Source organism: Homarus americanus, unplaced genomic scaffold (genome assembly GCF_018991925.1).
Source record: "Homarus americanus isolate GMGI-L3 unplaced genomic scaffold, GMGI_Hamer_2.0 scaffold51476, whole genome shotgun sequence".
Taxonomy (NCBI): domain Eukaryota; kingdom Metazoa; phylum Arthropoda; class Malacostraca; order Decapoda; family Nephropidae; genus Homarus; species Homarus americanus.
This window is the reverse complement of record NW_024736148.1, coordinates 5,421,320-5,434,673: the sequence shown is the minus strand read 5'-3', so window position 1 is coordinate 5,434,673 and position 13,354 is coordinate 5,421,320. Positions and strand designations below refer to the sequence as shown.

Below are 13,354 nucleotides of genomic sequence, written 5' to 3'. Positions count from 1 at the left end.
ACAACACTGTTATCAATAGATTAAATCACTTTGTTGAATGAGAAATCAACACAAGCCACGAGAAAATGGTTGGAAATGTAGGTCAAGATTATATCTTGTGCCGTTGAACCACAAAGGGCGACTGGTGTGGTCACTCACGTAACCTTGGAGGCAGTCTACATAGGTGCCAGATCAAACTGACATTGCCAAATGTGTGTCTTGCATATCTAGCATTCATACGCAAACATGAAATTCTTTTATTGTAATTTTTTAGTTCATACGCAAATTTGCATATGAAAACCCTAAAGCGATAATTTAGATCATAGCCAATTTGCGTATGAAAACCCCAAGAGTGTTAAGATAAAAGTTACTGTACCCAAAATAATCAAGGAAGTATATTTTTATAAATTAAGATGCTTTATATATTTATTGTAAATGAAAAGGTTAATGTTAAATTTGATCTTGCAGGTGTTCACTGTACTTAACAGTTGTTGGAGAAAATCTTTAATGGCAATAATCTTTTTCCGGTATAGTATTGTACACTACTTCTCATGCCCATTTTATTTTTGCAGAGGTTAATAGACAAAACCAAAGTAACCTGTGTCCGATGGATACCAGGCTCTCCCAACCAGTTCCTGGCTGCCCACAGCAGTGGACACATGTACACATACAATGAGGAACTACTGTGTGGTGTTGACAGACCTCACTACCAGCTCTTCAAACAGGGCGAGGGATACTCCGTCTATACATGCAAAACCAAAAGTACTAGAAACCCTCTTTATAGATGGGTGATTGGTGAGGGAAGCATCAATGAGTTTGCCTTCTCACCGTGCTCAAAATACTTGGCTGTGGTGTCCCAGGATGGATACTTGAAAGTCTTTAACTTTGATACTATGGACCTAGTGGGTAGTGCCAGAAGTTACTATGGGGGTTTATTATGTGTTTGTTGGTCACCTGATGGTCGTTACATTGTCTCGGGCGGTGAGGATGACCTCATAACTATCTGGTCATTTCATGAAAAAAGAGTTGTGGCCAGAGGACAAGGACATAAAAGCTGGGTCACTGTGGTTGCGTTTGATTCCTTTACAACCTTATATAGTGATATGGATAGTTTAGATATGTGTAATGAAGACACTGTCAACACTGTCAAACACAATAGCATTGGCAATGATGTGAGGGGTAGTAAAGCAAATAATAGTGCACCAAATTCCAGGCCGAATTCAAACAGAAACTCTTTAGCCTCAGAAGGACTGGGGTTAACTGTAACTAGTTATAGGCTTGGTTCAGTTGGTCAAGACACTTTGCTATGTTTATGGGACCTCAAGGATGACGTTTTAACGCAACCATACTTGCGGCCAAGATCAAGCACAGTCGTAAGTAGCAGTGGAGGGGGGAGTGTAAGTGGGGGAACAGGTATACCTCAAACAGGACAACCTACAGCAAATGCCAAGTGCAACAATGTAAAAGAGTCTTCTGTTGGTAGTGATTCTTCTCATCACTCCCACTCAACTAATTCCCTCACGGCCAAATTGGCAAACCTCAACTTTGGTGAAAAAAAGGACAAAGAAAAAGGAGAAAAAGACCATAAACGAAGCCTAAGTTTAGCATCGAAAAATCCTACGCAAAATTGTAAAGGTTCTGTAAATAAAAATCAAGTAGGAGGATCAACTATGCCACCTGAGGAAAACTTCCGGCCCATGGGCACATCCCTCTGTCCACGTTTAGATGAGTGCCCAGTGCTAGAACCCATGATTTGCAAAAAAATTGGTCATGAACGTCTCTCTGGGCTCATCTTTAGAGAAGACTGCCTCATTACCTCCTGTCAGGATGGCTGTGTGCTCACCTGGTGTCGGCCGGGCAAACAGGTAAGCTTATTATTTTTTCTTAGATCTTAGTCAGTTTTGTATGGATATATCTGGAATTAATATTAAATATATTTTTTTTATGATTTAGCATCCATAATAAGAACTGTTCTTAATTTAAGAATATTTGAAAATATACACTATTTTTCTTCACACTCCAGAGAGGATTTCCCTGGACTCAGAAACTAAATTCTGAGCATATAGTAGTGCCTTTGTGTGCTATTTTATGAGCAGGTTTAAATGTTGTTTTTGTAATTTTAGTAAATGTTTTATAAGATTCCACAGAACTGCTGTGACATTCAGTAAGTTGGAGATCTCTTGAAACTAAAGCTCATAGTGCTTTTCTAATTTACCGTTTAATTTCTTAAACTGCCAAAAGTTACCGATAGAATTGTTATCTTGTTTTATAGTTTATTTTAAATATTACTAAGTCATTTCAAAAACAAATTATTGGGATTACCAGTGAAATTAGTGATGCACAGCCAAGGGCAAATGGCAAATATAAGCTTAGGGTGTGAGGTATAGGTACTGTACAGTACAATCTTATTTTAAGTATGAATGATCTGTTATGTATTTGTCAAGACATTGAAGCAGTATTTGTTGAACAGACACAGTGTGAACTTTTGCTGTCACCCTGTATGCAGGTACAGTAACTCGCATTTTACGCATGTTTGATTTAAACGTTTTTGGAATTACTCGATTGTTCAATCAATACCAAAAGCTAATTTATTTACGCTCACCTATTTTTGAAATAATGCGGTCAAGACAGTTTAAATTTGCTGTGCGTATTCGCCTGGTCGTGTGTGATGCCTGGTGAGTTGCTTGCAAGTTTACTATAAAGTCTCAGTCATATCAACATCAATGATTTTTATACTATTATTAATAATAATTATTATTATAATAATGTAATAATAAAGATTATTACTACAGTGAGTTCTGCTATAACGCGTGTTTTGATAACGCGAATTTGCTGTAACGCGATTTATGAATTAGGAACGATATTTGTATAACGCGAACGCTTGTTTGCTATAACGCGATTTTTGCTTACTATTTCTCCAATTTTGTGGTATTAATTGTGAATATGGTAAAGAAGAATATCTCCAAGAAGCGTTCTGGTGATAGAATTCCCGGTGATGATCGTAAAAGAAAGGATATAACACTTGAAGAGAAGCTCGATGTTATCAACCTCAAAATCACCCTTCTCCCCCATCAAGTTACATTCATATATTTTCAAGGTAAAGTGTTACATTTACTGTATGATTTCATTATTAGATATGAATGTAACATTTAATTAGACTGTGCTATCCTTTGTGTTAGGCTAGTTACTAAATTTTTTCGATTTCGAGTAATCTGCACCTAACCCTATTTTCTCCATAAGCCCTGTTATTTCTATTACGCGATTTTCTATAACACGATATTTTACAAGAACACAATTATCGCGTTATAGCAGAACTACCTGTACTAATGATGAAGATAATGATGACAATGAAGTATTCTGTACAACAACTGTGACGACGTCCAGCAAGCTCCCTGCGTATCGCTTCACACCAGCACTACCTTTTCTCTGTGCTCTCATTTGCATTGTGTGTTTATCACATACATTTTTAGTGTTAAACGCTGTTTTCCCCATTGACCATGTCTGGAAAACGTCCATCTGCCTCCTCTGGGGCGCCTAAAGCTTAAAAGGCACGAAAAACAATCGCAATGGACGTGAAATTATATGTGATGACCCGCTTTCAGAAAGGAGAGCGTGTGTCGGAGGTTGGCCTCGTGCTTGGTTCAAGTGAGAGAGTGTGTCGGAGGTTGGCCTCATGCTTGGATTAAGTGGGAGCGTGTGTCGGAGGTTGGCCTCATGCTTGGTTTAAGTGAGAGCGTGTGTCGGAGGCTGGCCTCGTGCTTGGTTTAAGTGAGAGAGTGTGTTGGAGGTTGGCCTCATGCTTGGTTTAAGTGAGAGCGTGTGTTGGAGGTTGGCCTCATGCTTGGTTTAAGTGAGAGAGTGTGTCGGAGGTTGGCCTCGTGCTTGGTTTAAGTGAGAGAGTGTGTCGGAGGTTGGCCTCATGCTTGGTTTAAGTGAGAGAGTGTGTCGGAGGTTGGCTTTGTGCTTGGTTTAAGTGAGAGACTGTGTCGGAGGTTGGCCTCGTGCTTGGTTTGTGGAGAGTGTGTCGGAGGTTGGCCTCATGCTTGGTTTAAGTGAGAGAGTGTCGGAGGTTGGCCTTGTGCTTGGTTTAAGTGAGAGAGAGGTTGGCCTTGGCTTGGAGAGAGTGTGTCGGAGGTTGGTGCTTGGTTTAAGTGAGAGAGTGTGTGAGGTTGCCTCATGCTTGGTTTTAAGTGAGAGTGTGGGAGGTTGGCCTCATGCTTGGTTTAAGTGAGAGTGTGAGGTTGGCCTGTGCTTGGTTTAAGTGAGAGAGTGTGTCGGAGGTTGTGTGCTTGGTTTAAGTGAGAGAGTGTGTGTTGGAGCTTGGTTTAAAAGTGTGGAGGTTGGGTTGGTTTAAGTGAGAGAGTGTGTCGGAGGTTGGCCTCATGCTTGGTTTAAGTGAGAGAGTGTGTCGGAGGTTGGCCGTGTGCTTGGTTTAAGTGAGAGAGTGTGTCGGAGGTTGGCCGTGTGCTTGGTTTAAGTGAGAGAGTATGTCGGAGGTTGGCCGTGTGCTTGGTTTAAGTGAGAGAGTGTGTCGGAGGTTGGCCTCGTGCTTGGTTTAAGTGAGAGCACTGTTCGTGCCCTGTGTGGTATATGATGGTTCCCCTAACCTGTACCATTTATATGTATTCTATGGGAAAATTATGTTTAATTTATGCTTTTTTAATTAAGCGGTGGTTTTCAAGAACGTAACCTCGCGTAAAACGAGGGGTGGGTGTAGTTCATTTATGTTTCGGTTGATTCATTTTTAATATAATTTTTGCGGCTCATAAATAAATAAAGTACTTTTTTATACTGTAATGGTTTTGTCCTAAAAATCTGGTGATGTGTAGTGTTGCTAATCAGTATTGTAGTGATAGAGGGGAGTGTAGCACTAGATAAAGTTAAGTGTGAGCAATGGGGTAAATTCACACTCCTTACACCCTCCTCTGTGTGGGTCTGTTAGATTTCACATATTAAAAGCTCTTGGCATATGGAGATGTCTGGAATTGCAGGCACGAAATTGCCAAAGAGTTCCTTCCATGCATATTGATATCAGCAGCCATTTAAGTAAAGTAGCTATCTGTAATGTTAGATTCTATTGGGAAGAATGGACCGTAACCATGCATATCGAGTGCTGATAGTATTACAGGTTAATTCCATTCATTTAGATCAGGCATAGGCAGCCCTTCCTCAGTCATGGGTCACATTACGATTTAGGTCTTTTTCTGCTGGCCAGCCAATCAAAATTTGTACCCCTCTCTTAGCTACCATTCAGCAACCAAAGTGTTATTTCTGTGGTGGAGCACGGCATAACCGACCTCAGTGTCCTGCGCGTGATTCAACTTGCCACAAATGCGACAAGAAAGGCCATTTTGCAAAAGTATGCAGATCATCTCGTTTCTCACCTGCTACTTCATCTTTCACTTGTGCGGTCTTACACTCTCCTACTTTGGCTGCAATATCTGCGACTTCCCCTGGCTGTCTCGCTCGATCTACCGTATATGTGCTTGTTAATGACGATACAGCTACAGCCCTTGTTGATACCTGGAGCTCAAAATCGTTTGTATCAAACCGCTATATACAGCAGAAATCTCTGAAGTGTCATCCAGGGTTAGGTCACATGTCTATGGCTTCGTCTTCCCTATCGTCGCCAGTATTAGGTCACTGTACTGTGGACATTACCCTTAAGGGGAAACTCTATCCAGATACTCGACTAACTGTTCTTCCCGACCTATGCAGTGACATTATTCTTGGTCAAGATTTCATGAGCCTATATAGTGGTGTTACTATTGATTTCGGTGGGCCTAAAGAGCACCTCATCATCGGAGATAATACAGTTGCTTGTAGCCTAACATTTGCTTTGGTCGATCCACCATCTCTTCTCTAATCTGACCTCCCCTTGTAAACCTCTTGAGATAAGTCAAGGTGATTTAGTTAAGCGGACAGGGCTTTCATCCAAGGTGAAGTGGATAAGATGTTGTCGGAAGGAATAATCGAACCCAGCACTTCACCGTGGAGGGCGCAAGTCCTCATCACTACTAATGAGGCGCACAGAAAGCGACTTGTTGTCGACTACAGCCAAACCATCAACAGGTATACCCAGCTGGATGCTTATCCCTTGCCCTGGAAAGATGACTTGGTGACTAACCTGTCTCGTTACAAGATATTCAGTGCTCTCGACCTAAAGAGTGCGTACCATCAGATCCCTATACGGGATACGGACAAGCCATTCACTGTCTTTGAGGCGAACGGTAAATTTTACCAGTTCCGTAGGGTCCCATTCGGAGTGATGAACGGCGTGGCTGGTTTCCAACGAACCATCGATGAATTCATACATAGAAACGAACTGCTGGGTACTTTCGCGTACATTGACAACATCACTATTGCCGGTTCGTCTCAACAGGAGCACGATGAAAATCTGTCCAGATTCCTTGAGGTAGCAAAGAAGTAAAAATTCACCTTCAATGAAGACAAATCTGTCTTCTCAGCAACGTCGATTGATTTGTTGGGCTACACCATATTGCATGGTACTCTCAAGCCAGACGCCGATCGCTTGCGTCCTCTGAAGGAATTGCCACTTCCAAAAGACTTACCTGCTCTACGACGCGTGATAGGACTCTCTTCATACTATTCTCAGTGGATCTCACACTTTTCTGACAAGGTCAGACCTTTGGTCAAGGCTCAGATATTCCCTCTCCAAGGGGAAGCAGTCTCCACCTTTGAAAATCTTAAAGAGGAAATAGCAAGTGCGGTAGTCAGCTCGATTGATGAGACGATTCCATTCATAGTAGAAACCGACGCTTCCGACTCTTCTATCGCTGCCTCCCTGAATCAAGCATGTAGACCAGTTGCATTCTTCTCGAGAACACTCTCAGACAGTGAGTGCAGACACTCTTCTGTCGAAAAAGAGGCCTATGCTATCGTTGAAGCAGTAAGGAAATAGAAACATCTGGCAGATACTTTACTCTCATCACCGATCAGCGATCTGTGTCCTTCATGTTCCACTCCAAGAAGCTGGGAAAAATCAAGAACGCCAAGATCCAACAATGGCGGGTCGAACTAGCCTGCTTTGACTACGACATTGTCTATCGGCCAGGGACTGAAAACTCAACTACTGATGCTCTATCCAGAGCCTTCTGTTTGGCTACCAACCACAACAATCTGTCAGATCTCCATCAGCTATGTCATCCAGGAGTCACAAGGATGGCTCACTTCATCCGTATTCGCAACTTATCATATTCTGTAGATGACATCAAGAAGGTATGTGCCGAGTGCTCTACCTGTGCCAGGCTTAAACCTCAGTTCTACAAATCCGACACAACCGCTCTCATCAAAGCTACTTGGCCTTTTGAACGGTTAAACATCAATTTCCCGAAATTGATACTTACTAACCGTGGTTGACGAACATTCACGATTCCCCTTCGCGTTTGCATGCGAAGACATGACCGCCGCAACAGTCATCAAGTGTCTGCATCAGTTATTCGCTATATTCGGCATGCCTGCTTATGTCCACTCGGATCAAGGCACCTCCTTCATGAGCCGAGAGCTGAGAGATTTCCTCACTAGTTATGGTGTGTCTACCAGCCGAACTACCCCATACAACCGTAGAGGAAATGGTCAGTGCAAGCGCTACAACAGAATAATATAGAAAACCATTGCACTCACTCTTAGGTCCAAGAACATCGTAGAAACTAATTGGGAATCTGTGTTACCTGATGCACTTCATTCTATTCGGTCTCTGTTATGTACTGCCACCAACAAAACGCCTCGTTAAAAACTGTTCAACTTCCAACGCCGATCAGCCCGTGGTAGTTCGATGCCAACCTGGCTCTCCTCATGGACCAGTCTTGCTACGAAGGCATGTCAGGAACAGTAAGTACGACCCTCTGGTTGATGAGGTTGAGCTTCTGGAAGCCAATCCACAGTACGCCCACGTTCGGTTCCCTGATGGAAGACAGTCTACCGTGTCACTCCGAGATCTGGCCCCTGCTGGACAAGCTGTTGCAGATACTGTTGATCCTGAACCGACTGAGTTACCTCGGTGCCCCTTGAACCTACACCCGGCACTCGAGTGGCTGAATCTCCTGTCAGGGATGACGTTTCAAGTGATACTCGTCTGCATGAAGCTGTTTTGACAGATTCACCCTCGCTTCCTCGTCGATCGGGTCGTGTAGGTCGGAAGCCTGATTTTTACGGTTGTCCTGATGTCTAATTTAGCAAGATGGGTAGAATGTAATAAAATTATGCTACACTTGTACACTTGAACCCGTCTTCTATCGTGTTATGTTATGTTTCTTATCATTGGGTTTTGTTTTGTTTGGGGTTATATTATATTAGCAATTTTCATTATTCCCTTCACTTACTAGAATATTCTTTTGTTCTCTTCCAGATGCCATACTACCCTTGGTCAGTTATATGAACAATAAAGCCTAGAAAAAGGTCAACTCTAGTCTTCTTTCACCACACTCTCCCAGCCAGCTATTGCTGCACTGCGTGCTTTAGATGTTAGGAACTGCCTCAGTACCAACCAGAACATGAAACTGATACAAATGCATCTAAAGGTTCGAAGTAACAGACTCAAGTTCATACATCTGAAACAGGCAGTGCAGCAGTAGCTGGCTGGGAGAGTTAACGAACTTTTGGGTGAAACTGTACCTAAAACTTCAGAAGAATTATTCTCCTAGTTAATATTTTTGAACTCCTGTATCATACAACCCAAAATTGACATATAAATACACCCCAGCAATATCTGCTTTTTCCATATTTATTTATTTATTTTTATTTGTTTTTTTTCAAGAGGGTTGTACTGAAATAAACATAATGTGTCCAGTAGTATGTTTATCCTTTCAGCCTGGGTGGGGGTATATACTGTAGTTATCTATGTGAATATGTTTTATCATGAATTCTTGTAACTAAAAGTTTTCTTTGTATAATCAAAGGTCTGTCTGTTAGAGGTTGTGTTTGCAAACATACGTTTAAAAACAAATTCATCCAACAAATGATGTAGCTGCATGGATAGGTGAAGTACTAGTACTAAGATTGTACTTCTTAATTATTTGTGGAAGATTTATAGCATTACAGTATGTTGTATAATGAGCTACAGTTGGAGATATCATCGTCAATTGACTATTGATGCTTTTTGTAAAACGTCAGTTAAGGTTGTTCCTCAAACAAAATCTTCATTAGCTTATACGGTGGTCCCTCGGTTAAATAACGGTTCGATTAACGAAATTTCAGTTAACGAATTACCTCCCATAAGGATCTTCAATTCGGTTAACGAACAAAACTTCGATTAACGATATCCTTATGAAAAACACGTTTTGTTGTGAGCATCAGCTGATTGGCTAGTCTGCCAATTCAGTAATCTGTTCTATGTTTACATTCGTTTTCAGTGGAGTAAATATCAAGAAAGTTGTGCTCTTTAATATTTTTGCATTTTTTATATTAAAATTATTAGTCATTTTAAAATTTAGTTAACATGTTGATAATATATGCAGTAGAGGGAACTAGTTTTTTGTGCGCCCATCAGCCACCAGGCGTCAGTTTGGCTTTGTTGACAGTGGAGTGAACATCGATTTTGTTGGTGTCTTGAATATTTTTGCATTTTTACATTAAAATTATTTGTCATTCTGAAATTTAGTTAACATATTGATAATATATAGCGCAGTGCAGTATTGATTTAAATAAAATAATCTTGAATTACACCTAGTGAAATTACTACATCAAGCATGGGTCCCCTGAAAGGTGATTTCTCCTCCATCCCCACTTCCTTCTCTTCTCCCTTGTCCTCTGCCCCCACTTCTAATTCCCATCATCATCATCAACCAGGAACCTTCTACATACACACCTCAAAGTAAGTGTACTTTACCGCATTTTTTTTTTTTACTTTGTATGTACTTTTCTGTGAGCTGGAACCAATTACCCAATATCCCATTGAAACAAAGGATTCGGTTAACGAAATTTTCGGTTAACGAACGGTTCTGTGGAACGAATTGTGTTCGTTAACCAAGGGACCACTGTAGTCGGAAAATTATTAATTTGGCCGTACTTTAGTCTTTAAACATGTATGTATTTATTTCATTGCAAGAGTCTCCTTAATCTCTTTGCATGTTAATAATGTACAGCTGTTTAAGGAGGCCATGACCACCTTGATCCTCTTTGTAGCATTTAACTGATGATTTAGTTGAAACTCTGGTTGTAATGGTAATTTATTTTGCAGCCTGGCAGCAACCAGCACTCTACACCCAGTCCAACAACTGCTGTGGCCATGGGTGGAGGTCCCATAGCCTCGGGTGGAACAGTAGTGTAGCCTCAGGAAGTGGTGGCAGTTGTCACAGATCTCTGGACAAGTGCTACAACATTGTGGTCATCATCCCGGACTTCTGGTGTGGGTGTGTTGCCGTGATACTATAATGTTATTGAGTGTGTCTGTCTTTACTGGTGGGATGGGGTGGGATATTGTAATGGCCAGTCAGTTTGAAGGTGGTTATATATTGTACTCTGTGAGTTGTTCAGAGGGCTTGATACTTCCTCCCCAAGTCATTGTTACTGATGTCTGAAGATTTCACAGCCTGTACTGACTGAACATGGGAATTGAGAGGGTGTAACAGTGAAGCCAGTTACAGTTACTGAAATGTGTCTTGATTTGCCATTGATAGGTGCCTAAGCTATTGCATTAACCTTTTCAAGCCCATCTCTCCTGCTCCTGAAATAAGTCATTTCAAATAATTCTTTGGATTTTGGGAATACGGATTTAAAATTCTATTCTATGTGTTATTATTATTATTTTTTTTGAATTTTGATGTTTGTGCATAACTGACAGGTATTGTCTTCACTTTGAGTCTGGTAACATTTAAGCATCTTTATTTTACAAATGTATTTCAATACTGTTCTGCAATTGGTGCATGAGTGCGTGTGTCTAGAGTCTATATGCTGATTTGTTGTGGTCTTTTTAGTGCTTGTATTAAGTTTTATCTTTATTATGCTTTATTTCTGTGACCAGTACATATTTCACCATAATGGTTCCATTTAACCCACTTACTGAAAAATAACCTTTTGATATGTCCCAACCCACAATCAGTCCTCCATCTGCATCCCTTTGTTTTCTTTTTATCAGCCCCTGAATATTCTATCTCTCATGAAGATTTTTCTCCACTTTCATCTTCAGTTATTCATTGGCTGAAATTTGTGGAGGAGATTTGCCTACAACCACCTTGCTTAATGTGTAAATAATGGCTTCAAAGTAGTTCATACTTTTATTTTTCTATATTTTGCTCTTGCAATTTGTTCTGAGTAATTGAAGGTGAAAATCAGTAGCAGTTATACAGTGGGTTCATAAATGTAGATGAAGATGGGAGCTCCAGAAGATAAAATGGTACTAATAATACACTTGTATAAGGAAAACTTAACATGCTGTAGTCAGTACATTTTGGTGTTACTGCTAATATATGTACTAGGTCCTTGTAGAATCTGTTTTTGTTTATTGTTTGTCACCAATGGGCAATATTGATAAATTAATATAATTCCAAATATTTTTAATTTTAATTTGAAATTCTAATTGGCATTGAAGCTTTGTGTTCCATATTAAGTTTAACCAGGATCTACTGGGAATTATGAACATTTTGACAAATTTCATAACATTGTTCTGGTTTATGTGTCAAGTGTCTGTTGCTCTTGATTCTGGCCTCCCTCAGCCATAGCATGGAAAGGCTTACAATAGTGTAAATGTATATTATACTGTTCCCCACAATACAGCAGAGATGACTTGTCTAGATTTCCCTTTAGTGACCTGGAATAATTTAATATCTTCAAGTATTTTCCATTTGGGTTGGCTGCCAGCCAAATTGACCAAATCAGATTATTAATTTGATGGTTAGGCTGGTTCATATCTGGGTTAATTTTATCATTCAAGAGTTGTATCAGTTTCTTCCTTTTGTTTATTGCTTGGCAATATTTAATTCATGGCCCCCTCAATGCCCCTCAATCTTTGGGTCATCTCCATAAATATTCACTGTAAAAGTTGGTTTTCCATTACTATCCACACTAATTCCTTTTTCTTCACAGAATACCTAATCAGTTTGACCCATAAATGTTGTCGATGTTTGCATTACAACTCTTCTTTATTACAGAATGTATAATTTTAGACTAATTGTAATTTTTTCATATTTTTCCTGATATTTAAATGAGCCATAAAAAATAATTTCTTAACTTTAAGAGCTACTAAATTTTCACAGCCCAGTGGTCAAAATATTTGGTATTACATGCTATTATGTGACAAGACTCACCAGTTACAAAGGAACTATAAAATTACATAGCAGTGCTAGCAATTCCTTCATTGATACAAAACAAATCCAGGTATTGCCTTTTATTTTTTAAAACTATTATGCCTTTTACAGCTTGACTATGTATGTGTCTGGCTTAGAATCCCTCCTACATAAATATTCCTTTGAAGATCTTGTTAACTTTGATGATGTAATTGCAGCAGGTACAGGATGATTACACCACAAGAAAGATATAACAATATCAAAGTGAACAATATTTTAAATGTTGAAGTAAGACTTACTTTCTTTAAGGTGAATTATGGGTGCTTCCTAGGAGGTCTTTATACTGTAGTAAATGTTAATCATGTTTACATTAGTTATTGCTGCTCTGAAGCAAAATGAAACATGGTAGTTCCTTAGTTCCTGATATTTTCATATTCTTGTATCATCCTTCTTAGGGTTATTAATTCATGATTATTTCTGTGGTATAGAGCTTTTAAATATATATGCAATTATATACAAAAGAATTTGTAGAAGCAATTTCCAGTGTTAACTGGGAACTCATATGCTGTACATACCATTGTAATTTAATATTGCATTGGAATCCTGAGTTAATTTCTCCACACACACACACACATATATATATATATATATATATATATATATATATATATATATATATATATATATATATATATATATATATATATATATATATATATATATACACACACATTGTGTGTGCATATATATATATATATATATATATATACACACACACACACACATATATATATATATATATATATATATATATATATATATATATATATATATATATATATATATATATATATATATATATATATATATATATATATATATATATATATATATATATATATATATATATATATATATATATATATGATGCTTTTGGAATTATTTTATGCATTACAGTATATTCTTGCTATGAATGGGCAACAAATTCTTGTTCAGGTTGAGAAATACCTTATTTTTGCTTTATCAGATCACAGCAATGTGGGGGATGAGATCTGTCACTTCAGGTATTTGACTTGATTGCTGATATATTTTTTTCCTCTCTCTCTCTCTCTCTCTCTCTCTCTCTTCCCACA

The 13,354-nt window shown here is 39.0% G+C and overlaps 1 protein-coding gene across 1 annotated transcript; it reads left to right on the top strand.

Moving 5' to 3' along the window:
* Nucleotides 1-551: 551 nt before the first annotated feature.
* On the top strand, nt 552-12,849 carry LOC121872082 (WD repeat-containing protein 20-like; the record flags this gene model as incomplete). The annotated part of the gene is given in 2 exon segments (XM_042374771.1): nt 552-1,844; nt 10,178-12,849. Coding segments are annotated over 2 exon segments (1,296 nt in total). The 3' UTR covers nt 10,268-12,849.
* Between the last annotated feature and the right edge of the window lie 505 nt (nt 12,850-13,354).